Source organism: Peromyscus maniculatus, chromosome 7 (assembly GCF_049852395.1).
Source record: "Peromyscus maniculatus bairdii isolate BWxNUB_F1_BW_parent chromosome 7, HU_Pman_BW_mat_3.1, whole genome shotgun sequence".
Lineage (NCBI taxonomy): Eukaryota > Metazoa > Chordata > Mammalia > Rodentia > Cricetidae > Peromyscus > Peromyscus maniculatus.
Window position 1 is genome coordinate 77,802,266 of NC_134858.1, and position 27,689 is coordinate 77,829,954.

Here is a 27,689-nt window from a genome sequence, read left to right on the forward strand (position 1 = left end):
GCCAGTTGTACAGCCTCATGGGCACAGGGGAGCCTGAGGAGGCCGTGGAGTGCTCTCCCTAGCCCAAGGGCATGTGCTTCCATCCCAGACAGGCAGCAGGCATGAAGATACTGGTTCATCATTTTTTATTTTATGTATATGAGTGTTTGCCCCATGTGTATGACTGGTATCCTTAGAGGTCAAAGAGGGCACCAGATCCCCTGGAACTGGAGTTACAGACAGCAGTGAGTAGGAATTGAACCCAGGTCCTCTGGAAGAGCAGCCAGTGCTCTTGGTCACTGAGCCATCTCTCCAGCCCCTTGTTAGGGGGTTAAAACAAATTGAGCTCTTTGTGAAAAGGGCTGGTGGAACTTTAGACTTAGCACTGAAAGTACAGTTTGACTTTTCCCCAAAGGTGGTGGGGTACCCTCCTCAGTGATCCTCAGCTTTCTCTTGCTATGTTTCAGAGTGCATACTTGTGCCCGGGCAGAGGTTGGAAACCCCCAGGGAATGTTTTCTAGCTAAGAACTGTGGGGTAGAAAAAAGCCACACGCTTTCTGTGAATAGGACTAAGAATGTTTCTACCATTGCCAGTGGTATTTTTAACCCAATGGTAGGGGAATAAGAGCTGTTACCTTCATTGTTTAAGAAAGACTTTTAATGTGTTTATCTGTGTACGCGCATATGAAGGTGGGCAACTCCTGAGACTTTACAGTGATCACTGTTGCTGTTAGAATCTAGTTTTACTAAAACTCTTCAGATAGGGGTTTTAAAGTAAGAAATGTACCAAACAAGTGCTCTTTATTCTCAGTTTATCTGTGATTTAGAATTCATTTCCAGTGATGAGCTGGTGGGCCATCTATGCGCTGGTGTTATGAAACTGAGATATGCCTCTCATATTTGTGAATCTATATCTGCAGTCTGGTTTTTGACATTGTGGGGCTTGGGACTTCACTTATTCATTTATTTGTGTGTGTGGGTATGGGTTTTCCTGCATGTGTCTATGCACCACATGTGAGGCCAGTGCCCGAGGCGGCCAGAGGAGGGTGTGGGATCCACTGGAACTGGAGTTACAGATGACAGTGAGCCGCTCTGTGTGTGTGTGTGTCCTCTGGAAGAGCGGCCAGGGCTCTTACCTTCTAAGTCTGGCTTTGGACATGTTGAGCCAAGTTTCTCTGGTTAAATATACTGTTTTATTAATTTATAATGAAATGATAACCAAGTGTGACCTTACATAGCAACCTGGAAACATCACAGTTAGACTGATAGGAAGTTAAAAGGCCTGTTTGCTTCATTAGCAGTCAGAAAATTCTAGACCAGGTTTTCAAATCCAGAATTCTATATAGTCGTTGGCCTTTTTATTTTGGTTTTATTAACATAAATACTTAGTATAATTACAAGCATAGATATTTTAATAGAGTCCTAGGACTCTGAACTTTTGCTTTCAATACCAAATAGTATCTGAAAAACATGCTCACTTTTGTGTTTTCGGAGAAACTCTAGGAACTGGCCCAGGTTCATGTGATAGTCATTCCTCAGTCCGTAGTCACCGTGGGCCTCGAGGAGCAACTCTTCGAAGGAATGGAAGAGGCGCAAGTCTTCACCGCTGCCTTCCGTCTCCACGCTCTCGGCGTGCTTGCAGGAAATGTGTTTCCAGTTGGGGTATCTGATTGTGTGCCAGAATTCCTCACAGTGATCCTTGAAGCCCTCCACACAGATTATACCAGGCTTTCCTGTCATGCAAAATCCAGTCACATCTAACCTCTTCCCCACTTCCAAAATCTTTTTCCTGAGGTCCTGCTGATATATGTGGTGGCTGTAGATCCACATTCTGAGGAATGTGTTCTTGACGGGCTTTGCCTGTGTGGACGGCTCCTCCGACAGCTTTCTGTTGAGGAAGTAGGACGCGCTGTTGTCCTGCAGCCACTGGATTGCTGCGCACACACACAGCTCACCCGGGTCAAAAGTCCCCAGATAAGCAGTGAGACCTTGGTTGAGAAGAAGCTGCTGTTGTCTGTCAAGCTCAGGTGACCGCCCAAACAGCTGCAAAGCCACGTACGGGTAGCTGTGAGGCATGGTAACTTGCAAATCAATTGTCACCTTAAAATAAAAAAAAAACCACACATTTAAATGACCACAAAACCACACGAGCCAGTTTATCATGGCAACTGTATGAGTATGATAGGAACAGTCATGTAGACTATCAAGTGCCAGCTGCAGACCAATCACTGCTGACCTACGTGTGCCTGGTGGGTGACCCGTGCTGGATAAGGGAGGGACGAAGTCAGACACGATTTCTGCCTTAGAATAGAGCCTAGTGAAGGAGACACACATTAAACAGTGACCACACATAGGAAGAGTTTAATTTTGAGAAGCAGCATTTACCATGGGAGAAGTTCAGGGTTCCACTGAAGTGTGTAATCAGTGAGATAAAAATCAAGTCTGGGGAAGCAGTCCAGCTGCTCTGAAGGAATGGTAATTGAAGGATGAGTCGGCGAGAGTGAGAGCCAACATTAGTTCTCAAGTGCCCCGTCCACATGGTGCCTACACTATGCTTTGCTAATATTCCTAGGAGCAAAGGGAACTGAAGATGGGAGTCCGTTTATAGTTAACATTATATTTTGTATTTGTAGTTACTATCCACAGTCAGTGCCATGGAAACAAAATCCTAAGCATTCATTGACTTCAGGGAAGCCCCTCTGTAGCAGGCAGCTTTCAGGTTTGTGAAAACCATGGTGTATGTAGAAGGCGCATTCTAACAGTTGGGTCGGTAAGAAACTGGATGAGAGGATGGAATAACAACGATAAGACTGCAAGGTATTTCCACTGAAATCAGTCGGCACGTCTGTTAAAAGGGGATGTGCGTTTATGTAAAAGTCAGGATAGTTAAGAGAACTTAAGGAGCATCTCGTGTTTGGAACCTTTTCCTTCCCAACAAGTAATGGGATATGTATTTGGGATTGTCTATTTGTCTCCTGGATAGGAAGCTTATGCACTGGGTTTTTCTGTTAAAAACTGGGCACTTGGGGGGTGGAGATGGCTCAGCCGTCCAGAGCACTGGCTGCTCTTCTAGAGGGCACAGGTTCGATTCCAAGTACTCACAAGGTGTCTCACAAATTTCTGTACCTCCAGGTCTGCCCTCCTCTGGCCTCTGAAGGCACTGCATGCACAAGGTTCACAGGCGTACAAAACACTCATACACATTAAAATACAAAAAAAGTGGGTACCCAGAAACACTTAGAACAAATAAAAGCACCCACCTTGGGCTCCTCAATTTGGAGCGTGATCACAAATTCGATGTTGTGTGGGAGCGCCTCCCTAGTGCCTTCCAGGTACCGCTTTATGTTAGTTAGGGCGTTTACGTCTTCAAGTTTTACTTCTCCTTGGTTAGGAAACATAGAAAACAGCATTTCCATCTCCAGCAGCTGAAGCTGAAGGCTTTCTTTTACCGACGCTGACATGTCTCCAAATCAACCTGCTTGGAAACCTGGAAAGGCCCATAAACAGTGGGTTTGTTAATGACATCTGGTGTCCAGGAAATTTTCCCAAGGTCCCTTTTCTAGGAGGCATTTCCACCGTTTGCTGAGAGCTAGGGGCACACACACACAGACACTTAAACTGTTTAGATTTATCTCCTGAGCCCCAAATCTAGTATGCACAACATTCTTTTAAAATGCTCCGTCAAAAACCTAGATTTCCTAGTCTCTCTTCCGCACCCTGACCGGCCGGCCATTCAGGAGTCTGAGCTTTCAACAAGTGTTTGGGAGACACGTTCCGCGGCAGGCAGGTGGTTGCAAACACCTGTACCTCCCCGGCCAGGCCAGCCTCAATCCCGAGAAAAGCAGGGGCCGGCCCTGGAATCCCACTCGGATCTCAGGCCTGCACAGAGCTGGAGGCGGCGAGGAGGGATGCCTGCGGAACGGAGAGGAGGGCTCTGGGTCGCCCCTGCCGCCAGCCGCCAGCCCTCCTCCGCAGACCCCTTGGAGGACAGCCTCCCCGGACTGCAGTGGCGTGCTGCATCTCGCGCAGGTGCATAAGGCCGCCTCGGCCTAGCCAGGGAGCTGGGGGAGGGGTCTGTCACTTAATAAAATGACGCCTAGGGTCGAGGGGGGTGAGGACCCACGGGGATGGTGCTGCCCTCGCCTTCCAGAGGCTGGGCTGGGAGGTGACCTCGGTGGTCGGAGGGACATCAGTGCGCCCCCCCTCTGGGGACCCCGGCCTCCCGAGGTCCAGGCTGGGAGGCGCAGCTGCCCACCCCGGGTGCTAACCCTCGGCCCGCCTGGGCCGCCGCGGCCTCACCCTTCCAGCTCATTCAAAGCCAAGCAGCCCCCGACCCCGCTTCGAACCGCAGCCGCAGTTCCGCGGGCGCGAGCAGCGCGCGGACGGCCAGGGGCGGGGCTTGGCGCATGGGGCGGGGCCAGAACATCCTATCCGCTGCGATTGGCTGCGGCGGGGGCCGGGAACAGGGGCGGGGACATCTTGGCCGAGGGGCGGGGCGTCGGGCCGGAAGCCAGGCTGGGCCACGTCTTCAAGCTTTGAGTGAGCTCGTTTGGTACGCACTGCACGGTGGCTGGCTGCTCTGCTGTGGAGAGGACGTTCCAGCTCCAGAACTAGGTGAGCGGGTTTGTAGGCTGTGGGGCCGTTGTGGGTGGGGGATCCTCGGCAGCCGTGGCTGGGCATGGCCGCCAGACACACCTACCCACCGCTCAGTGCGGCCCAGGTCCTTGCAGACCTCACACTGGAGTGCGGGGGAAGCCGCGGGTAATCGGGAGCTGGGAGCAGAATATACCACCGGAGGAAAGGAAGAAGCGGGCTACGCTGTTTCACTTTTGAAGAGAGAAAGCTGTTGGGACTTTTAATAAGCATTCCCATACCCATTGAAATTAGTTCTAGAACTCCCGACGCATTAAAGGGTGGAAGCGTGCTGTTATATGACTGTTATTTTCCTTTCAGACAGTTTGGGATCTCATAGGAGTGGTTGACACCCTTATGAATAATCGTGATACATTTCCTACTGGTCAGTTTTTACAAAAATATATTCGTCGTTATAAACAAAAGTTTACTTTGGAGCGAACTAAGTTATCTTGGGAATAACCGATTTTTACAAATTGGACAAAAGCAAACATTTTCCTGAATTGAATCAAGGAAGGACAATAAAACAAGGAGGTGTGGCTGTTAGCTGAAGGACAGCTGCTTCTCTCTGGGCTAGCTAGGATAGAATTGACCCAGGAAGTTCACAACCTATGGCTCTGCAAGGACCTTGCTGGCTGAGGCAGAAAATCTCGAATTGAATTAATTGGAGGTGCCCCAGAGTACTAGGGGGATTAGGGTTCACGAAGGCAGCGTTATGCAGATGTGAGTAGGTTTAGACATGAATTTAGAAAACTACTGTCTTCTTGTCTTTGTGAATAAATTGGAGTCTTCTGTGAGATGCCCTAGCTGATCTGGGAGGTCTTAGACAGGAGGAAATGACTGTGATTTGCTTTTCCTTTGGGACTTACTGTTTCTCTCTAGTGAATGAGTCCCATGCATTTCCCAGGTATTTGGTGGTACTCAGCTTTTAGTGGATCTGACCTTCAGCTCAGTCTTTCACTGGCCTCACCCCAGACTTTATTAACTAGGGCCTACACCTAAGTTGACCCCTTTGTAAGATAAGATGATCTTTGATCTTCTAGGAGTCTCTGAATAGAGATGTGAGGTCATTATTTAAGGAAAGTTCATCCTGGAGGCCAAGTGGGAAAGAAGTGGACCAGCTGGTTTCTGTCTTGACTCTGCTCTGGAGTACACAGTTTAGGCAGGAGCCTCTAGTTAATTCTAACTCTGGGAGTTCCTCTCTCCCTCCCTCCCTCTCTCTCTGTCTTTCTCCCTCTCCCCCTCTTCCCCCCCCCCTCTCTCTTTCTCTCGAGACAGGGTTTCCCTATGAAACAGTCCTGGCTGTCCTGGAACTCAAGCTGTAGACCTGCTTGCCTCTGCCTCCAGAGTGCTGGGATTAAAGGCATAGGCCACCACTGCTGGACTACCTTTTTCTCTTCTTTGTTCCCTTCTCCCACCCCCCCTCCCCCCACACCCATGATTCTTTGGAGAGGGTCCCAGTGAAATAAATGTGTTATGTTGAGGTGGCAGTTTGGAAGCAAATGGTCCTTGAAAGCTTTTTCTTTCTATTTCTTACTTTTGCAGACATGGATCTGGAGGCTGTTTCTAAACGCTCAGCATTCCATGCCAAGCCCCAGGGGCTCATTCTCCAGTATGGGACTGCTGGATTTCGGACAAACGCCCAACATCTCGATCATATCATGTTTCGAATGGGATTACTAGCCGTCCTGAGGTCAAAGCAGACAAGAGCCACCATTGGAGTCATGGTTACGGCCTCACACAATCCCGAGGTAACAAGTTGGTGCCCTTATTTACAAGGCTAATCTCTAGTGTCTGAGCACTTTGAGCCGAAGTCCACATTCCAATGCTGGGAGCGTGCCTCCTTATTTGTGTGCTCCTTGTTTGGAACAACTCTTGGAACAGCCGTCCAGCTGAGCTGGGTGTGGAGGGAATGAAATGAGGCTGTGTTTTGGTGAGTGTCCAGATTAGAGAAATAACAGACCATCCTTCCCAGTTTGGATGGAGACATTATCAGTATTGATCGTGTCACAAGGAACAGAAGAGGTAATGCAAGGGAAACAGCGGCCGGTGCCTGGCATTGGTGCCAGTGGTACCCAGGGCAGCTGCTCAGCCATCAGTCGGAGGAGTGAAGTAAAGGTTCTTCCTCCAGTCACCTCCATTGTGTGCTCCCCTTAAGGCTTGTTTCTCTTTTAGGAAGACAACGGCGTGAAATTGATTGATCCGTTGGGGGAAATGTTGGCCCCTTCCTGGGAGGAGCATGCTACCTGTCTGGCCAGTGCTGAGGAGCAGGAGATGCCTAGAGTGCTTGCCGCCATCATGGAGAAAGAAGCTGTGGATCCGCAGCAGGCTGCCTTCGTAGTTATTGGTAGAGACACCAGGTGAGGATCAGAGTTGCCTGTGCAAGGGCAGATAACTGTGAGGGATCGTACCTGTTTTCATGCCCAAGGCCAGTGGGCAGGAGTAAGAGAGGCTTAGTCCACACCCCGCTGACTTTTGGCCTTTTTAAGTGGCACATGGTGACTAAGTCTGGGTTTGGAGTCACCCCCTGTAGCATGAATCTTAAAAGTTCTTATTAATAAAATCAAACCCGAGGCCAGTTATTGGGGTGAATACTGGAAGGTCAGAGAGACAGAACAAGCCACAGCTATCTCACCTTGCCAGTTCCTCAGCTGGTCCTGTTTCCTCAGACTGGAAGCCTCTGAGTCCTCATCCAGAATGAATCTCAGCTGAACTGTGTTGCTCCAAAGCCTGAAAGCTTAACCAGCCAAATGCTTAACCAGCCAAAATCTTCTAGTTTCTGGTCCTCACGCCTTATATATCTTTCTGCTTTCTACCATCACTCCCTGGGATTAAAGGCTGGCTTTCTGGGATTAAAGGCGTATGTCACCATGCTTGGCTATTTCCAATGTGGCCTTGAACTCACAGAGATCCAGAGGGATTTCTGTCTCTGGAATGCTAGGATCAAAGGCGTGTGCTATCACTGCCTAACTAGTGGCTTGTCTGTTCTCTGACCCCAGGTAAGTTTATTAAGGTACACAATATTTTGGGGAACACAATACCACCACAACCCCCATTTTAGCTTTTATATAATCTGAGCAGGTTTCACAGTCTTTGGCAGCTTCCATCTCAGGGCTGATGATAAAACAGCATTTTTGTGAGAGTTACATGAAATAATAGGTACAAAATCAATGTTTCCTTGCATGTTTGCAGCATTTATTTATTGTGACACTTTGTAGGTTATTTGCCCCATGCAGAGTCAGAGCACATAATTTTTTAACAAACTATACTTAGAGATTTGGTTTCTAATTTGTTACTGGTTCAGATGTTCTGTCATTTCTTCATTCTGGAATTTACTGGAAACAGCATTTTATAGTCTATGTGTTTGTCCTGTTCAGCAGCTTTCGCCTCTACAAAAGCCTCCTTTTCTGCAGTGTTGGGTTAAATGTGTACTTTGAAACAGTAGTTGTTGTAGACTATTATTTTAACCGGGCAAAGATGTGTTACATTTGTTTATGCTGCAGAATATTACTTTAACTGAGTGAGGATGTGTTACTTTTGTTTATGCTGCATTTGTTTCTCTTTGCCTGCCTAAGGCAGCTGATTGGTTTAATGAAGAGCCGAGCGACCAATAGCTAGGCAGAGAAAGGATAGGCAGGGCTGTCAGAGAGAATAAATAGGAGGAGGAATCTAGGCTGGGAAGAGAAGGAAGGAACGAGAAAAAGAAGGAGAAGGAGAGGAGGAGGAGAGAAGGAGGACCACCCCTGGGGGAAGAAGCCAGACCTAGAGAAGCAGTCAAAGTAAGATATATAGAAGGAAGGTAAACAGCCCCGAGGCAAGGGTAGATAAAGGAGAAACAGGTTAAGTTAAAAGGGCTAGTCAGAAAAGAGCTAAGCTGAGGTCCAGCATTCATAACTATTGATAAGTCTCTGTGTCATGATCTGGGAGTTGGTTGGTGGCTCCCTAAAGAAAAAGCCTGGTACAAGTGGTCATTTTCTCTTTTATGCAAGTTCCGGCTTCATCTAAGTCTTCGTTCTAAGATACACCCTCTCATTCTCTGGAGAGCTTGGGCTTTGTTTTTACCCTGTGCCGTGTTACTAGGTTTTGCAAAAACTACTTACTCATAGGCAGCAGAAATAGCTAATTGATTTATGCCCTCAAGTCAGTTACTATCCCATTGCTGTGTTTGGCGCTTACCTGTGGTTATGTGATGGTTCACTTACTTCTCAGATAGATGGGTAATTGGTTCTGATTTTATAAAAGGAAAACTAGGATCTGTGCTCTCAGTAATTTCAGACCCCCCTCTCCCACACCACTGTGTGCGTTCAGTATTGATTGTGGCTGTTATTAACTAAGGTACATACTGCTGTAGTCAAACTAGGAAATGTTTTAGCTCTAAGTTAGGGTATCTTTTATAACTTTAAAAATATTATTGCTTGTGTGTGTGTGTGTGTGTGTGTGTGTGTGTGTGTGTGTGTGTGTGTGTTTGAGAAGGTTGGGGGGTATCTGATCTCCTTGAGCTGGAGTTACAGGCAGTTGTGAGCTGCCTGTGTTGGGAATTGAACTCAGGTCCTCTGCAAGAACAATATACACTTTTAACTACTTTATATCCCTTCCCACTTTTGCCTTTTCTTTCTTTTTTTTTTTTTTTCAGTACAGGATATTGAACCCAGGGCTTTGTGTATATTAGGAAAACACACTTGTACTGAGCTACAGTCCTAGTTCCCTTTTTAATTCTGATATAGTCGCACACATTTACCCAGGCTGGCCTTGAACTCACTCTGTGCAGGCATTGAATCTAGTGATCCTCCTGCCTCAGCTTCTCAAGTGGGTGGGAGGAATTAGCAAACCTGGCTCTTTGTATCTAGTTTGTAAATTTAAAAGCCCAGATTTTCTAAGAAGTCACCTGTGCAAAGGATCCTGGGAAAATGATTGTAATTTATCCTGTGTTTTTTTTTTTTGCCAAGAGTTGATAGCTTTCAGGTTCATTGAACGTGTTATTTTGAAATTGTAGGCACGCACTCCTCCATTTGCTTTCCCGTTCACTAACTCTCCTTTCTTTCTTTTCTCTCACAGGCCCAGTAGTGAGAAACTTTCACAGTCTGTAATAGACGGTGTGACTGTTTTAGGAGGTCAACTTCATGGTATGTTGTTTCAAGTTAATCTTCAAGAAATTGTTATTTAAATTTAAAAAGTAACACATAAAATTGGAAAATAACAAACAATAAAAGTTAAAAAATTGGGCTGGAGAAATGGCTTAGAGGTTAAGAGCACCGACTGCTCTTCCAGAGGTCCTGAGTTCAATTCCCAGCAACCACATGGTGGTTCACAACCATCTGTAATAAGGTCTGGTGCCCTCTTCTGGTCATACATGCTGTATACATAATAAATAAATAAATCTTAAAAAACAAAACAAAACAAAAAACAACAAAAAAAAACCAGCCCAAACCAGTTATTTAAAAAAAAAAGTTAAAAAATTAATTTCTAGATAAACTTTTAAAATATTGCAGGTTTTTAAAATATTGCAGCTTTTTCAGGCAAGGCATCTGAGTTTACCCATGGGGCAGAGCCTATTAAATCTTTTCTGCTTGTGACCCCATTTGCCTGATAAATTTTCCACAGCACCTGTTATACAGGTATCTAAAATCACAAGTCCAGTGTTTGCTGATCATAAATCATAAAGAAATTTATTATAAAATAATTCTTATTTATACATACAGTTTTACCATTTTTAAAGGATGAAAGCAAATTTACATACTAATTAGATGGGTATGCTTATTTTTTGACACAGAGTTCAATCTTGGCTGAGTATTTGACACTGTATGACATGGGTCACTGCCAACATTTTCCAGACTTTATAAGTGTTTTTATTATATAACTGTCAGCGCTGAGAATGCTGCTTGGCCTTAATGCATAGCAGGCATATATTTAGGCCCGGTTCCGAAATGGTTGTAACTCGTGGTCTGATTGGAGATGTGATTGCTCTCTGATTGCTCACCTGGCTGTCCTTAGCCTGCTCCAGGTGGGTCTCTTGATGTTTGTTCAGGGTGCTGTCTCCTCTGCTCACCTGAATTCAGATTGCTGGACCCTCTGGCTAGATCGAGATCCTGCAGTGTTGGGTTAAGCTGCAGAGAGCCCGAGGCTTTTGTGGTGCAGTGTGTATTGCAATCGTGTATTGACAATCTTTTTGATTTTGTGCGTGCGTGTGTCTGTGCACACACATGCAAGTGTGTATGCTTGTGTGCAAGTCTGTGGGCGTGTGTGGAGGCCAGAAGTCAGTGCTGGGTGTCTTCCTTGATCCCTACCTTATGTGCTGAGGTAGGAAGTCCTACTTGAACCCAGAGCTCACTGTTTCAGCCAGTCCTTTCTCAGGCCTTTAGCTAAGGGCGGTGTGGCTAGTCTTGCTAGCCAGCTTGTCCTGGGGAACCCTCTTCACTTCCTGAGTGCTGTTTTCTCGTTTGTCGTGAGTGTTTTCTTTGGGTATACTTTAAATTCATGCATGAGAGGGAAGAGACCTGCAGCAGACTAGGGCTTGAGGTGGGCCCCCACACCTGCCCAGCAGTTGTCTGGGTGTCTCTCTGGGTGCTGGGGGTCCTGCTCTAGCCCTCCTGCTGGCTACCTGTGCTTCTGAGCCCCTTGACAGTCATGGTCTGTGACCGAAACACAGGAACTTGGTTGGATTCAGTGCTTCTCACCATAGGTTATGCCCTCACAGCTCTCCGATCTCAGACAGTTCTCTTTACCCTTCTGCTTGCTCAGACACGTTCGTTCCTTCTTGGTCGTCTCTGCTGCTTGTTTTCGGTCCCTTTTGCTAAGGGCTCCTCAGCCGGTCCTCTCTTTGATCTACATCATGACTGAATGGTTGTCTCTCCGGCCTCCTTCGTTCATGCATGCATTCACTCATCAAACATTTCTGGTTATCTGCTCTGTGGTGTCTGTTTCATGCGTGTCCTAGTTCCCAGTGAGATACCCACATTCTATCATGATGTGCACGTAGATAATGTGGATGCCCATCCCAGTCAGCGGTGCTTCATACAAGCAAGCAGCCATCTGTGCCATTGACGTGATGTGCAGTGATGGGAACTGTCTTTCACCAAGTTGGTTCCCTGGCCCCACTACTGGGCCTGTTCTTACCCAGTGTACAAATTCACTTCAAGCCTTGACCCAGTTTGCCTTCACATCGCCAGACCCATCTTTCTATCATCCCTCCCAGAGTGGTTGATCTTTCTCTAATCGGGTCTGTTTCTAAATGAATCACTTCTAGTTTATTAAATATAAAAAATTTGAGTGTTTTTTTTTTTTTTTTAAATACCTTGCTTATCTCCCTTCAGCTGTTTTAATGGAATTGCCACTTAGGGTGGGCAGTAAGACTAGGGAGATAAGCAGGGGCCAAATAACTTCAAAAATGAGGATTTGGATTGTGTCCCATGTGCAATGGGGCCCAATTAAGGGATTTTATGCACAAGTATAATGGACCATTTTTACTTTAAGCCACCACTTTTTTTTTTTTTTTTTTTTTTCTTTTCGAGACAGGGTTTCTCTGTGTAGCTTTGCGCCTTTCCTGGGACTCACTTAGTAGCCCAGGCTGGCCTCGAACTCACAGAGATCCCCTGGCTTTGCCTCCCAAGTGCTGGGATTAAAGGCGTGTGCCACCACCGCCCAGCCAAGCCACCACTTCTTAAAGAGAAGGGAGTTGGGGGAAAAAGAGATCAGGGCGTGTGCAGTGGGCTTTGTGTAGGAGTGTTTAAAGACACCGGCAGTGGAAAATCCTGGAGCTTTTCTTGAATTCAAAGGATTTGGGGACTTGGTTAAGGTTAGTGCTATGAAAAATAACTTTTAGGTTTCAGAGAGGGGATGGGACGGTGCTTTTCTTTGAGTGTGTGTAACAGTTACATAGTGTGCCCATTAGTCTTTGTCACCTGAGAAGAGGGAAGGAACTTCACTGGAGAACTACCTCCATCAGATTGGCCCATGGCCATGTCTGCAGGGCATTTTCTTGACTGCTGATCAGTATGGGAGAGGCCCAGCCCATTGTGGGCTACCATTCTAGTGCAGGTAGGCCTGGGCTGTGTAAAAAAGGCAGCTGAGAAAGCCATGGAGAGCAGTCTGGAGCAAGCAGCATTCCTCCATGGTCTCTGCTTCAGTTCCTGCCTGGAGCTCCTGCCCTGGCCTCCCTCCCTGGCGCATCCTTTTCTCCCCAAGTTGCTTTGGTCATGGTGTTTGTTATAGCAACAGAAAGCAAAGGAGTACACTCAGTATTTGGTAATTTCAGTATTGCTCTCAAAATCCTTGTTTTCCCCTTTAGCATGTCTTTTAGAATAATTTATTTTATTTTGGACCATTTCCATTTAATTAATGTAGGTGATTATCCACATTTTTCCACGCCTCCTCTCAAATCCTTTCACCGGAGCGACTGGCCTCTGGAGGCGTTCTGTTGTGTGGCTGACGACCCAGGACCTTTACAAGTTCCTATGCCTCCTTGCAAACTCTTCCTTTGAGTTTTCATCTAACTCAGTAGTTCTCAACCTTTGGGAAGCACGTATCAGATATCCTGCATATCAGATATTTACATTACAATTCATAACAGTGGCAAAATTAGTTATGACGTAGCAGCGAAATAATTTTATGGTTGGGGGTCACCATAACACAAGGGAACTATATTAAAGGGCTGCAGCGTTAAGAAGGTTGAGAACCATTGGTCTAGCTCATGCCTGGCGTTCATTTCTCTTGCTTCTTGCTCCTGCTGTTCCGTGTCCAGCTGTGTCTGAAAGGAAGCTGTTTCCTTGGGAAGTTACTGGTGGCACATTTATTAAGATGCCTGACAAACATACTCTTTTGGCAAAGTTTCGTGTTCTCCCAGGCCCCTTGGCCACTGCCTGATCGAGTCTGCTTTAGTTTGTTAGTGACGGGGGTCTTTCGGATTCTGTGCTGATGCACAGTGGGACAGCAGTGCCAGACAGGGCATTGTGTGTCTCCATACGTTGTGCTGGTGGAGACAGCCCCCGAGGGCTTCCTGCAGGTCTCCTCACTGCTCAGACACTGCAGGGAGGGCAGACTCGGGGCGACCCAGCCCTGATGCACCCTTAGAACGTGAGTGAGGCTTCAACATTGTGAAGGGCTGTTCTTCCCCTGGGTCCCTCATCTTAGCCCAGTGTAGACTTGTTTTCCTGCTTAAAGCCCCAGGTCTACTTCTGCTTAGAGCGATGTCTTCAAGGATGCTTTCAGCCCTGCTCCTGGGAGTCACATAGACGTAGGTTTGATGATTCCTCTCAAGTGATGAGGAATTCCTTTCAAAGAGAGTGTCCCCTCTTCCCCTCTCCCTTGTCTATTTATTTATGTGTTTATTTTTTATTTCAAGACTCAAACTCAAAGATCCACCAGGTGCTGGGATTAAAGGTGTGTGTTGCCACACTGGGCTGAGATTTTTCTCTTGTTCTATAATTTTGGTGGTTTTCAGGATGGTTCATTTGAATTTTATCTGTAACCTGTTTTAAATCATTAACCTTTTGCTATTATTAGTAGTTTACAGTTCTTTTAGAATTATGCAACATGTCCTTATAATGATACTGTTATGGCACTGGGGTTGTTCAGAGATATACCAGACTGACCATGAATAAATTTTAAGCAAAGAAGAGGCTTTATTCAGATGCTGGCACCAGATCTGTGCCTGAGACTCAGGACTTCTAAGGTGTAGCACCCAGTTACATTAGTCAGGGGCTTATAAAGGCAACACTCAGAAGGCTGTACACTTCACACCTCCAAACATCCTGATGCACTTCCTGCCCAAGTGTAATCAGGTATGCAGCCTGTCTATATGCAGTCAGGGCAAGCAGACTTGTTTACACATGTAGTTTGTTGTCATACATGTACAACATTTTCCTAAAAATTGTTCAAGACTGGGACCTGGAGAAATGGCTCAGAGGTCCTGAGTTCAATTCCTAGCAACCACATGGTAGCTTACAACCATCTATAATGAGATCTGGTTCCCTCTTCTGGTGTGCAGGCATGCATGCAGGCAGAACACTGTATAATAAATAAATAAATAAATAAATAAATAAATAAATAAATAAATAATAAAGAATTGTTCAAGACCAGGCATGCATACAGGCAGAACACTGTATAATAAATAAATAAATAAATAAATAAATAAATAAATAAATAAATAAATAAATAAATAAATAAATAAATAATAAAGAATTGTTCAAGACCAGGCAATTACAAGAACATCCCCCAGCACTCTGGGAAGTTAGTCTATCCTTGGGAAAGTGGAGCTTACAGGTTAGAGGCATTTTTGTTTTATAGATCGCTTAAGAACAGTAATTAAAACTTAAAATATAATGTTAGCCATCATAAATGCCAGTGGATGTTTGTGCATTTGGATATTTTGAAAGTTTTATGTTCATATTTTCTGAGATTCTGGGATAAGTCACCAAACTAGACCACCCATGGGTAGAAACAAAGATTTATTGGTGATTAAACTGCCAAGGCTCTCTCTCTGGGTGTTTGTGGGGGGAGGGCAGAAAGAGGAGCAAAATGTGGAAAAACAAGCAGATTTATGTCACAGTCAGCAGGGTGGGGACCTGAGCTGGTACTGAGGCAGAGACAGATGGATCTCTGTGAATTGGAGGCCAGCCTGATCTACAAAGTGAGTTCCAGGACAGCCAGGGCTGTTATACAGAGAAAACCTGTCTCCAAGAAACAAAACCAACCAAGTAGTCTTTCTGTTTATCAGGTCAGAGTCCTTCTGTTCAGGACAATGTCACCAGTACTGCTATCTTTTTTCTGGGGGGAGTGGCCGGTTTGGATCTAACACTCTTAAGGCATGAATTCATGTGAGCTTCTTTTGTTAATAAGTGAGCTGAACTGACTTTTGTGTTTGTTTGGCAGACTATGGCCTGTTGACCACACCTCAGCTACACTACATGGTGTATTGTCGGAATTCCGGAGACCGGTATGGAAAGGCCACCATAGAAGGCTACTGTCAGAAACTCTCCAAGGCTTTTGTAGACCTTACCAAACAGGTGAGACGTTTTTCCATTGTGATTAGAACTTCAACAGGTGAATATAGTAATACAGTCAACAACCTAACTGCCATAGCTCACCACTGGCCTCCTTCTTTTCTCCAAATGTGACTTGGCTCCAGTTTCTCCCAGGCTCTGTTCTGTGTGTGATGGTGAGTATATAATGGCAAGGTGCATTCTGGGAAACCTCATGATGTCTTTGCTTGTGGTTATCAGTAGTCACTGGGATGACTTTGATTATAATGTAGATGCTACGGGCTTGAGAAGGTACTGCTAGGAGGGAATGTCTTTTAGGTAGACTCCATTGTTTAATCTGGAGACCTATGCAGGGCGTGATTCACCTGATCGTGCTTGTTCTCAAAGAATTCAGATTTTGATGTGGGGACTGGTGAAAGACTGATAATGATAAAACAAACAAAAAATCCCCAAGCCCGCAATGTGCCTGGTGATAATACATGCCTTGCAGAGAATGCTCGTGTTAGTCAGACACCCGTGTGCTCATCTGCACATTTAGATGACTGTCAGGAAGCGAGGCCTGGTACTTTAATGGGCCATGCTCTGTCGGGGCTCAGTTCTGATGCAGCTGCCTCTCTGTGGCTTGTTCATCCCATGGCCCCACTGCTGTGTTGCTCAGGTTGACTTTGCTGGTTTGTAATTCCTCTGACGGTGTGCAGGTTTTCTGTGTTAAATTGGACATGTACATGGAAATAAGAGGACCTTTTCATGTATACATGCATGCATGCGTACATGCATGCATGCATGCTTGGTGATCCACTCTGGTGACTTGTTTTCCTTCCCTGTCTTTTTCCTTTGAAGGTTTCCTGCAGTGGAGATGAAAACAGATCGGTTAAGGTCGACTGCGCCAACGGCATCGGGGCCTTGAAGCTGAAAGAAATGGAGCACTACTTCTCCCAGGGGCTGTTGGTTCAGCTGTTTAACGATGGGACTGAAGGGCGTCTCAATCACCTGTGTGGTGCTGACTTCGTGAAAAGTCACCAGAAACCCCCACAGGGTGGGTACGTCCCAGCAGCAGCGGCTACCTACGCTGCCTCCGAGGGAACAGCCACACCACGCGTCCTGGCTCTGCCACCTTTGGGTCCTTAGAAATCTTCCCACTCCTAAGTGCCATTCAAAACCTGGTCAGGTCCCGCTGAAAGCTCAGACAGACAGGAAACAGCCCATTAGCACGACAGCTCTCAGAATTGAGATCCTGTCGGAGTTGAAGTGTCTCGTCAGCACACAGGTGGCCCCGCTCCTTTCTCGTTCAGTCTGTCGAGGGAGGGTGGGATGCCCTTAGGTTGGAAATTCCTTGTCCTGTTAGGTTGCCAGGCTTTGCTGGTGGCTCAGCACACCGGTGGTGAGCACACTGAGAATCGCTGTTCCAAAGGCAGCGGTCGTCAGCAGCTCCGTCTTCATGGTGTCTGCACTAGACTGGCTGGAAAGGGAATGGAAGGCTGCCTTTAAAGCATCAGTGTATTTATTCACTGTTCCCCACGTGGGAAGATTAGGGAGGAGCCTGGTCAGGTTTTAATGTGTTATACCCAGATCACAACCCCAAAGAGACCACCGAAGACCGAGGTGTCCAGAATGTAACAGCAAGGTTTATTCTGTAGATACAAGTCTAGACAGGGAACTCATTCCTACACCCAATACAGTGAGGCAGGGAGGAGTTCCTCTTTCTTTGTGAGGCTAGCTATTTAAAGGTAAAAACTGCAAGCCCTTCAGGGTGGTTGGGGGGCGGGGTTGGGGGTTTGGCACGGGTGCAACTCGGATTGGTTTATTTTTATCTCTGTTCTCTTTTAATTGGGTGAGGGTATGTAACCTTTGAATTTACTAGTTGGGGGTTACAATTATCACTTTGGGGGCAGTCCAGGACAAGTCCCAGGCTTTGTCCTTGAACTGCCATGGGGGCTGGCTGGCCTAGCACATACTGACTGTGGGGGCTGGCTCAGTGGTCCAGACTCTGTCCTTGAGCCGCCATGGGGGCTAAGTTGGTGAGGGGTCCCAGACAGTAAACATCTGGCTGAACTTTGAGCAGTCAGAGTATGTGCAGAAAGGGGGCTACTGCAAGGACTATGTCTTTTGTTCATGGCCCTCTCAGAGACTGCTTGCTCAGTCTCAGGAAACTGGAATTGAGGCCTGATCTCTGAGAGAAGACTAAGCAGCCTGTTATGGCATCTGCTTGGTCCTTTCAAATGGTATAGTAAAGAGGTATTCTAGGTGCTCTCTTACAGACCCTAGGATGCTGTCTGCTAACCTTGCCTGGCTTGCAGATGTATTGTTTGGACTGCTGAGTGTTTGCCTGTGCTCAGTTGCATTTTATTTCACCGTTGAATAATTCTGATTTCTCTATCAAAATCATCAAATCTCCATCTCCTCACATTACAAATCAGCTGCCCCCACTCCACAGCTGTCTTGCATTTGCCTCGCTTGTTTGGACTGCTCTGCCGCACTGTAGTAAGCCTTTATAGTTTTAACTTACCCAGCCTTTTCACTGTAGCACTTGTTTTGGTATTACTTTACCTGTCCTTCGGGTCTAGACCTCCATCTGTCTGTCTGCCTGTCTGATTGCTGCATTGGCTGCCTCTGTGTTCTAAAGAGACCCAACCCCCCACTCCTCCAGGCTGTTTTTTTTTTTTTTTTTTTTTTTTTGACCTACAGGCAGCAAGGCTAACAGTCTGGCTTTGTCTGCTGCCATCCTTGTTAAGGGACAGCAAGGTTCTGTAATAAATCTGATGTAACAGTTGCTGAAGTTTCAATGACTTTATGGAAATTCTCATTGAGTTCTTGAAAGTTATAATTCTGTGCTCTTGATTACATTTCTTATTACTGTTAGTATAAGTAGATAAAATACTTATATTAGAATTAAAGCACATATCTACTGCTGATTTTTATTTTTAATATATAAAGGATAGCATGGTACTTTTAGAAATCTTACATTTAGAAATCTCTTAAGTTTTAAAAAATTATATGGGAAACTTGCCTAGCCAAACCAACTGGTTAATAAAATTTTATTTTAGTATAATAGCACATTTCAGCATGAATAGATTTTGAGGGCCTTTTTTTTTTTTAGTTTGCTTTGCAAGAATTTAACCTGCAAGGAAAGTACCAGCAGCTGGGAGTGTGGTACACACCTTTAACCCCAGCCCTCAGAGGAAGGTGACTCTTAAATTGGAGGCCAGCCTGGACTACATAGTGAGAGCCTGTCTTCAAAAAGAGCACCAGGAGACACTAGTGTTTAAAACTGGAGACATTGGTTTGTATTTGGGAAGAATCTTTTAAAATATCTCTTGAAAAATTTATAGTGGATGTGCTGTACTGTAGCATATAATGCTAATTTTGATCTGCTATATTGAAAAAATAATTGTGTGTGTGTCAGAGAAAAATCTAATATTTTGTATAGTGAGTTTTATTCCTATTTCTTAGTCTAAAATGCACTTTAAATCCTCCTGTGTGCTAGGAATGGAAATGAAGTCCAATGAAAGATGCTGCTCTTTTGATGGAGATGCAGACAGAATTGTGTATTACTACTGTGATGCAGATGGTCACTTTCATCTCATAGACGGAGACAAGATAGCAACATTAATTAGCAGTTTCCTTAAAGAGCTACTGTTGGAGGTAAGGTGGGGCTGGGGAGCAACCAGCCTTACTAGGGAGCACTTCCACATCAGAGTCTTTTGAGTGTTTCAGCGCTACGGTGTATGTGGAGTTCCTGATATTTGTGGCCCGAAACAAAACTAAGTGGAAGTTGCAGCCATTTCAGCATAGGGACTTTGGTCTTAGTAAAGATGGTATTCTAGATAACTGTGTATGCTGCTTTTCTTTATACTGGTTTGACTTTATCTGCAGCTTCGTGCAGTTTTGGTTTCTTTAAAATTGATGGTGCATGCATTACTGAGAATTCCATCATTACTGCAAAGCATCCAATTCTAAGAACAAATAATACCTGAGATAATTATTACTGTGATTATGATAAGTTTAGTAATTGATTTTTTTCCTCTTTTGGAAAATCCCTGAATCTAGTATATAGTTGGAAATTGCAATAATCTGGAAAAGGTTTATTAATAATTTGTAGAGATCACACATTGTCTTAAAGAGGGTTTACTATAAAACTGTACTTGCAAGTATTTTAGACCTTTTTCTTTGTAGTGTATGCTTTCTTTTAGAATACCATTTATTGCTTAAAGCAAGCTAGGACAAAACTGGCTGATTCTGCTTGCCTTTATGACTCTCACTTGTGTCAAAGGCTCCTGTGCATTTGATGGTGAGTTCAGTGTGTCATTGTTTCCTTCTAGATTGGAGAAAGTCTGAATATTGGTGTCGTACAGACTGCATATGCAAATGGAAGTTCCACAAGATACCTTGAAGAAGTTATGAAGGTATCACATTGTCTTCAGTTTTGGGTCATTTCTGAATAGCGTGGTAAGATAATTCTGTGAGGAAAATAATGTTACTACAAAGTGAACAGGGAACAAAGCTGAGCCAATGTCCAGGTGATGGTGACTAGGATCAGAAGTCTCACATGTCCCTGGTGTAAAAGGGAGGGAGGCTTTCACCTTGGAGCATATAAAAACCTGAATTCTGTCATCTTATAATGAATGCAAATCTTTTTAAAGGCTAATTGAGCCACATTTGCAATCATGACTACTTAGGGGCCTGAAGATGCCTCTTTCAAACAGGAACCATAAGGTAATATTGCACCTGTATCTTTTCATTGATGTGATCAAAGACCTGGAAAACAACTTGGGCAAGGAAGGGCTTATTTTGCCTCAGTGTGAAGGCATACAGCATATTGTGGGAAAGGTATCGGAGGAGTGTGAGGCACTTGGACACACTGGGTCATTCCGGAAGTAAGGATAGAAAAGTAGGTCTGACCGACTTCTTTCAGCTAAGCCCCTCACCTCTAGGCACACTTGAGAGATGGCCAAGAATAGTATCTGGTTGTGCTTTGGTGAGCCTGGCATTAGGTAGCGAGAGAATCTTTACTAGTAATCATCTGTTGTGTTGGGAGTATGTATGAAATGGAATGTGTTTGCTTGGCTCTTGGAGTAGGTGAGTGAGGTTATTTCCTGTCCTTGCTGTGCTCTCTTTAGCACACTACCTGTGATGTGTTCATCATGATCTGGCTTCACAGACTTAATACACACCAGAAACTGTTACTTGTCAACCCATTTTTCCTTTGGTTAAGTATTTTGGCCTTTGCCATCCTATGGTTAAGTCCAATAAATGCTGCCCTTACGGGATGTTTCTCTTGTAGTTTTGTTTCTGTCAGTGTTTCCTAAATCTGTTAGACCCACCTTTGATAGACTGGTGGTCTATCTGCTGCTGGTCTAGTTAGGGTTATTTATTACTATATGTGATCAGTCTTGAAAGTCTAACTGCCTTTCTGTTATTGTTACGTTCATTTTTCAAGACAGGGTTTCTCTGTGTAGCCCTGGCTGTCTTGGAACCACTCTACAGAACAGCTGTCCTGTCTCTCCAGTGCTAGGATTAAAGGTGTGTGCCACCACACCCATCCCTAATTGGCCTTTCTTAACTTTCTAAGCCAATAGTTAGCAAGAAATAGTCAGGGGACTCGATCTAGCATGTCACTCTTTATAAGAGTTCTATTGGAATATCGAGCATCCTGCACATTTGTTTAGGTGAAGTCTGTGGCTGCCTCCAAATACTACAGAATGATTGTGGGAGACTATATAGCCTGCATAGTGTATATTTTCCTATAAAGAAGGATTGGCCTTAATTGAAAAAGCATGCAGACCTTTGTCCTCCATTCTCCATACTGCAGCTCAGGCAACCCTCTGAAGGCAGAGAATGCCACCTACTTGCAGTCATTCCTTGTGTGGGTGTTTTAAGCCTTTATTGTCTTTCGCACCAGAGGGAGGTCCCCGATTTTGTTCCTTGTTTTATTTCTGGAATAGCAGATATCTAACTCTTGACACTCTATTGATTAACTGTTGCTGTTTTTCTTTAATGTGTTGTAGGTGCCTGTTTATTGCACCAAAACTGGTGTCAAACATTTGCATCACAAGGCCCAAGAGTTTGACATTGGAGTTTATTTTGAAGCAAATGGGCATGGCACAGTAAGTTAATAATAGATTTCTGTTGTAGTTTGTTCAGTGACTAGGTAGTAGGAAATGATATGATCAACATATACCTTTAGATACTATCAAATGTCTATTTTAAAGACTCTAGTGATCCTCTGTGAAGAAGTGTACCAATTTGTTCTTTAAATGGGCTGAGGAGAGTTTAGTTGGGTAACCAGGCATGAGGTCTTGAGTTTGATCAGTACTGGGGAGGCAGAGACAGGTGCATCCCTGGGGATCACTGACCAACCAACCGAGCCTAATTAGTGAGCCCTTCAAATGCAAGACTTTGTCTCACAAGACAAGGTGGACAGCACTTGAGGAATACCCGAGGAGTCAATCCTGGCCTCAACATGTGTGCATACACACCCCCCCCAGAAAACCCCAATAAATTATTTTAAATGTACTGTTCATTTTCTTAAAATATTCCACTTCTTACAGAGATTAGTTCAGTAGCTATAATAAAGTGTTATTGGGTTTAATGTATATACAAGCATAGTTTTTTTTTTTTTTGGTTTTGGTGGTGTTTGTTTCATGGTTTCCTTAGAAGGACTATTGTGGAAAAAAGTCATACATACTTCACCATAAAAGTCACTATTTTAAAGGGTATAACTTTTTTTTTAAGATTTTTTTTTTTTAAGTTCAGATATGGTGGTATTTTATTTGTACTGAAATGTGATTTTCATTGTATGTTAATAAATAAAGTTGCCCGGGGGTCAGAGCTGTTAGAGCCATAGCAAGAGTGTGGTGGTGGCGGCGGCGGTGGCGGCGGCGGCGGCGGCGACGGCGGCGCACGCCTTTAATCCCAGCACTTGGTAGAAGAGCTAGGTAGATCTCTATGTGTTCAGGGATACAGCCAGCATTGGAGACATACGCCTTTAAGACCTGGAGGGCGGTATTTACAGGCAGTGACTAGGCAGTCATGTGTTTGGGTTTATAACCAATGACAAGGCAGAACAGAAAGACTATTTAAAGACAGACACACAGGAAGTAGCTCTCTCTTTTGGGGAAGCTAGGAGCACTGCAGGAGATAATATTTTAGCTCTGAGCTCTGACCTCTTGGCTTTCTCTTTTACGTTGGTTCTGTGTTTTTTATTTTAATAAGACAGTTGGTTACATCTACATTCAGATTTTGTTTAAAAATGTCTTTGTACATCACCTCATTTCATGAATGGATTCGAGGTAGATATGAGCATATTTGAATGTAGTTTAAATCATTCTCTTCACTAATTTCAATTTGGCTTTTGGAAGAGCCATGAATATAAGGAGAAGGAGAATATGTTTCTACAAAATGCAACTAAAATATAACTTCAGTGATCTAAGCTTTTAAGGTGAAGTCCATTGTTGTGGAATATTCCTTAATACTATGTGAAGATGTGTCACTGTGATTGGTTCAATAAAAAGCTAAATGGTCAATAGCCAGTCAAGGGAACATAGGCAGGGTGACCAGACTAAGAATGCTGGGGAGAGGAAGGACGGAGTCAGAGGAGTCACCAGCCAGATGCAGAGGAAGCAAGATGAGAATGCCCTACCTGAGACAAGGTACCAAGCCATGTGGCTAAACATGGATAAGAATTATAGGTTAATTTAAATGTAAGAGCTAGTTAGTAATAAGCCTGAGCTACCAGCTGAGCATTTGTAATTTATATTAAGCCTCTGAATCAATTATTTGGGAAGTGGCTGCTGGGTATTTAGGAGTTGGTGAGACAGAAACCTCCACTTACAGTCCATAAGGTCTGTGTTGAATCTGCTCAACTTTACTTATAGAAAAAAAATGGTATGTCTGTTCAGTAAAAATTTACAAAAACCAGGTGACCACCTTGTATCTTATTTTGCCAAGATGTGCCCATTTCCTCAAGTGATTGAGCACTGTGTGCTAACGTCAATACTGGCCTCTTTAGGGCTATAAAAGGATGGGTAGGTACTTCGAAACAAAGGAATGTATATGGTAAAAGTATCTGACGCTATCTGTCATACTAGTGAGTGCAATGAATTTTCTGATGTTGCCTATCACATCCTTTAACAGTACCTACTGCACAGAGTTAAAAAACTGAGCTGGAGAACAGTGAGCTCATATGTATTTAGTTTTTGTCAAACTGCTATTTTTTTTACTATTTTTATAATCCACAAACTTTTTCCTTAGTAATACTTTGTGCTGTGATTTGATCTTAACATTAATGGCAGACATCAAGCTACCATCATTTTTCTATTCAGTTTCTCCGGATTCTAGGACTGAAAGGTGATCTGGAGTTTGTGACTGACTTCATATGCTTCTGCTGCAGGCACTGTTCAGTGAAGCAGTTGAAGTGAAGATAAAGAGACTAGCACAAGAAGCAGAAGATGAGAAAGGAAAAGCTGCCAAGATGCTTGCAAGCATCATCGACTTGTTCAACCAGGTTAGGACTGGTGAGGTGGAGGCCCTGAGTTACCCTAACATCGGTCACAACATGGAACAAAGAATTACATAAAAAGTGGAGACGTCCTGGCTTGGTGGCTTGCTTCTAACAGTGGTGCCCACAGTGGAGACTTGCACTAGAAATGGAACATTTTTTATATGCTTCCTTCCTTCATATTTTATCAGGAAAATGTTGAAGTGTTCAAGTATGCTAACTTTTCAAAGGCAGTGTTGGGAAAATACTGTAACATTTACATGTTTGAGCAAGGTACGTGTGAGTCCTACAGTGGAAGGTGCAGTACAGCTATGGAAGAGCAACAACCAAGTCAGGAAAGGCAGGGGATCCAAGTGTCTGATGTGGATCAGACATTTTATTCACCTTTCTTTATAATCACAGCAGTAATGCAGGAGACAAGGTTATAATTTCCATTTTACAAATGAAATGCAAGCTTAGAGTTTGGCTCTAACTTCAAGTGTATCTCGAACCAAAGCTTATTTTCTTTACTAGTATCACCATATCTAAGAGGAGATCTAGTGAAAGAATTTGAGTTATAGGATGTCAGGGCCAAGTCTTTATTCAGTCTAGATGTTTCTCCTGAATTGGTTTAATCAACTTGGGATACAGGTCATTGTTATCTTCCATGGTTATGTGCACCTCCTTAGTGTTCATGTTATGTATTCACTCTCTGGTTAATGATGCATGGGCAGGGCAGCTTGATTTTCTGAGATGGACAGCATTCATGTGGGACTTCTGTAAGGGTAGCTTATATGCTGTTTCCTTCCCCAATCTTGCAGGCAGCTGGAGATGCTATCTCTGACATGCTGGTGATTGAGGCTATCCTGGCTCTGAAGGGTCTGACTGTGCAGCAGTGGGATGCTATTTATGTTGATCTTCCTAACAGACAACTCAAAGTTAAGGTGAAGAGAGCATGAAACCACCTTTCAGAATGTAGCTGGTTCTTCTAAGTGTTCCCTGAGTGGGTTTTATTTCAGTCTGTATGTACACTCTACTTAGAAGGCCTTATGCTAACTGCTTTACTCACACTTTAAAAAAATAACATTCTGTACTTCCACTTTTATGACAAAGGATGGTATTGTATGAATATGCACCATTTAAAAAATATGAACAACAAAACGACAAAAATTATGTAACTAGCTTAAACAGGATTCTGCTTTCCTGCTCATTTTTCACAGCTCAGCCCATATTATTTTGAAGCAAAACCGAGACTGATAATTTTATTAACTGAAAATGTTGCTTCAGAATTCTTTTAGTTCACATAATACTTAAATTTTTTCATTCTTTTTTTGAGACGTAAGCCTCACAGTTTTTACCCGCCTGGCGAGTCCCCTAATGACAGACCACAGTGCTTTCCAGAGCTAGATGTAAACCGTAGTCTCTGGACTCACAGGGAGAGAATTCTCCAAAAGCATTTCACATGAATGACTATTTGATTTGTATCAGTCCACACATTCTCCAGTAGAATTCGTTGAAAGTTAATTAGGAATTTAAAGCCAGAGTTCGCAGAAATGGCTGCAAGTATCTGGATTTGCTCTTGGCATATTTACAAGACTCTTACCTCAGCTCTCTCATATAATAGCTTGCCACAATTTGATCAGTAACTACTGGGGTCAGACAATAGTTATTGACCATTGTTTTATTGGGAGCTCTGTGACAATGTGTGGAAATGTTCTGTTTGGCTAAAGGTAAATTTTTGTATACCGAAGAATTTTTTTTAATTAGTATAAATGTTAAAAATGTTACATGGCTTTAGCTAAATAAAACAGGAAATGTAATTGCAGTTTCTCCTCACTACTCTGCTGCTTCACTGATGCACACCATTACTCTGTGGGCGGGACTATTTTGAACAGAGAGTCCAACATGATAACAGATAGGAAATGTCTGTGCTCAGGTTGCAGACAGGAGAGTTATTAACACCACTGATGCTGAAAGACAAGCAGTCACTCCTCCAGGACTCCAAGAAGCAATCAATGACCTGGTGAAGAAGTACAAGCTTGCCCGAGCTTTTGTCCGACCCTCTGGAACGGAAGACATTGTCCGAGTATATGCAGAAGCAGACTCACAAGTAAGCTGGGACCAGGGGAGGAGAAATCACTGTTTAGTTGTGTTTGGAATCTCACTTTGACATTAAGATTGAATGCACTGGGAGGTATATAGTTAAAGAGTTTCACACCCCCTTTAATTTGTTCCCAAATAGTTCTTTATTGTGGATTTTTTTTTTTAAAGATTTATTTATTTATTATGTATACAATGTTCTGCCTGCGTGTACACCTGCAGGCCAGAAGAGGGCACCAGATGTCATTATGGATGGTTGTGAGCCACCACGTGGTTGCTGGGAATTGAACTCAGGACCTCAGAAAGAACAGCCACTGCTCTTATCCTCTGAGCCATCTCTCCAGCCCAATATTGTGGATTCTTAAGGGTGTGATGTTCTGGCTGTGCAGGAGTATCTAATAAATCCTTTGACACATGCTGATTTTAATGTATTATAGATTATTTTCCCTTTAAAACTGCAGTCCCATAAGTGAGTTTGTGGAATCAGCCACTTTTACTATTTCCAAAGCAACTGGTAATGCTTGCTTTTCTTTCTAGACTTTTGAATTGCTTTTAAAGTTTTTCTTTAAATGACATTCTTATTCTACCTATATTTTCTGCAGTTTTATCATTTGCCCTTTATACATATTGTGGTTGAATGGGGACCCTGGAAACATCACCAGTTACTTTTTTACTTGAGAATGGGTATCTCTGATGGAAATCCTAAGAATTACTTATTCTCAGCAGTTGTAACCTTAAAGGGGCTTGGTTACTTACTTGATTTTGGAAAAATTTTATAAACTGAATTGAAAACTTACCTTATTTAGAAGAATCCAACTCACTACTTATGGGCTTTGGAACTTATTACTGACAGATAAAGAAGGTTATTTGACTACCTCTGAAACAATCAGAAGCATCCGCCCCTAGACTAGCCAGGATGAATGGCAGGTGCTGTCTCTCACCTAATCTCTTATTGTGATTTGCAGGAAAGTGCAGATAGGCTTGCATATGAAGTGAGTTTGGTGGTGTTTCAGCTGGCTGGAGGCATTGGAGAAAGGCCACAACCATCTTTCTGAAGATAACTTTTATATTGTTGAAAAATGGACTTTTATGCAACTATTGACAATACTGTCAGTACTAAGGCATTTGTAATCCTAACATTACAAAAGCACTCTAATGGAATTAGATCTGTTTTTTTTAAAAATACTACCAGGAAAAACAAAACAAAACTGTTTAGAGGCTGGTAAATCTTAAGACTTGTTAATGAAGCTCATCTCTGATTTTAATCTATATTAAGTTCTAATAGTTTGAGTGTCATTAATTTTACAGTGTATGTAGGGCATTGGGAAATTAAATTTTATTACTTATTAACTCCTTGCAATGCCTTGTGATTACTTACCTAAAGCAAGATGTTTTGCAGCATTGACCTACCTGATTCAGATGGGGAAGAGTGGAGACTTTATATAAACCAATTTTCCATGGCAGACTTGTTTGTGTAGCAGCATCAGAACTGGCAGGCGGCCCATCTTTCTTTGCATTGACAGAGG

At 43.8% G+C, this 27,689-nt stretch overlaps 2 protein-coding genes across 4 annotated transcripts; one reads left to right on the plus strand and one right to left on the minus strand.

The window, feature by feature from the left end:
- Positions 1–1,332: 1,332 nt before the first annotated feature.
- Positions 1,333–4,698, minus strand: Rwdd2a (RWD domain containing 2A). 2 transcript variants are annotated; one of them, XM_042281356.2, is made up of 3 exons: positions 4,679–4,698; positions 3,240–3,466; positions 1,333–2,079 (listed from the first exon to the last, which is right to left on the minus strand). In XM_042281356.2, exons 2-3 carry the CDS (start codon positions 3,438–3,440, stop codon positions 1,402–1,404), a joined length of 879 nt encoding a protein of 292 aa, XP_042137290.1. In that variant the 5' UTR covers positions 3,441–3,466; positions 4,679–4,698; the 3' UTR covers positions 1,333–1,401. The 2 variants fall into 2 exon arrangements, with proteins under 2 accessions (XP_042137290.1, XP_006983782.1); XM_006983720.4 differs by lacking the exon at positions 4,679–4,698 and adding an exon at positions 4,279–4,376.
- On the plus strand, positions 4,419–27,513 carry Pgm3 (phosphoglucomutase 3). 2 transcript variants are annotated; one of them, XM_006983722.4, is made up of 13 exons: positions 4,419–4,593; positions 6,157–6,362; positions 6,787–6,971; positions 9,667–9,734; positions 15,478–15,611; positions 16,428–16,623; positions 19,072–19,229; positions 19,907–19,990; positions 21,593–21,691; positions 23,977–24,090; positions 24,885–25,007; positions 26,000–26,173; positions 27,129–27,513. In XM_006983722.4, exons 2-13 carry the CDS (start codon positions 6,159–6,161, stop codon positions 27,216–27,218), a joined length of 1,629 nt encoding a protein of 542 aa, XP_006983784.1. In that variant the 5' UTR covers positions 4,419–4,593; positions 6,157–6,158; the 3' UTR covers positions 27,219–27,513. The 2 variants fall into 2 exon arrangements, with proteins under 2 accessions (XP_006983784.1, XP_076432862.1); XM_076576747.1 differs by lacking the exon at positions 4,419–4,593 and adding an exon at positions 4,888–4,996.
- Positions 27,514–27,689: the final 176 nt, after the last annotated feature.

What these genes read in the sequence shown, in the direction of transcription:
- Pgm3 (XM_076576747.1), top strand. Translation starts at nt 4,969, where the DNA reads ATGAATAATCGTGATACATTTCCTACTG. An exon ending in TTAAAGAGCTACTGTTGGAG is followed by an intron (nt 19,230 to 19,906) that starts GTAAGGTGGGGC and finishes GTTTCCTTCTAG; the next exon opens with ATTGGAGAAAGTCTGAATAT. An exon ending in ACCTTGAAGAAGTTATGAAG is followed by an intron (nt 19,991 to 21,592) that starts GTATCACATTGT and finishes AATGTGTTGTAG; the next exon opens with GTGCCTGTTTATTGCACCAA.
- Rwdd2a (XM_042281356.2), bottom strand. Translation starts at nt 3,440, where the DNA reads ATGTCAGCGTCGGTAAAAGAAAGCCTTCAGCTTCAGCTGCTGGAGATG. An exon ending in TCCAAATTGAGGAGCCCAAG is followed by an intron (nt 2,080 to 3,239) that starts GTGGGTGCTTTT and finishes TTTTATTTTAAG; the next exon opens with GTGACAATTGATTTGCAAGT.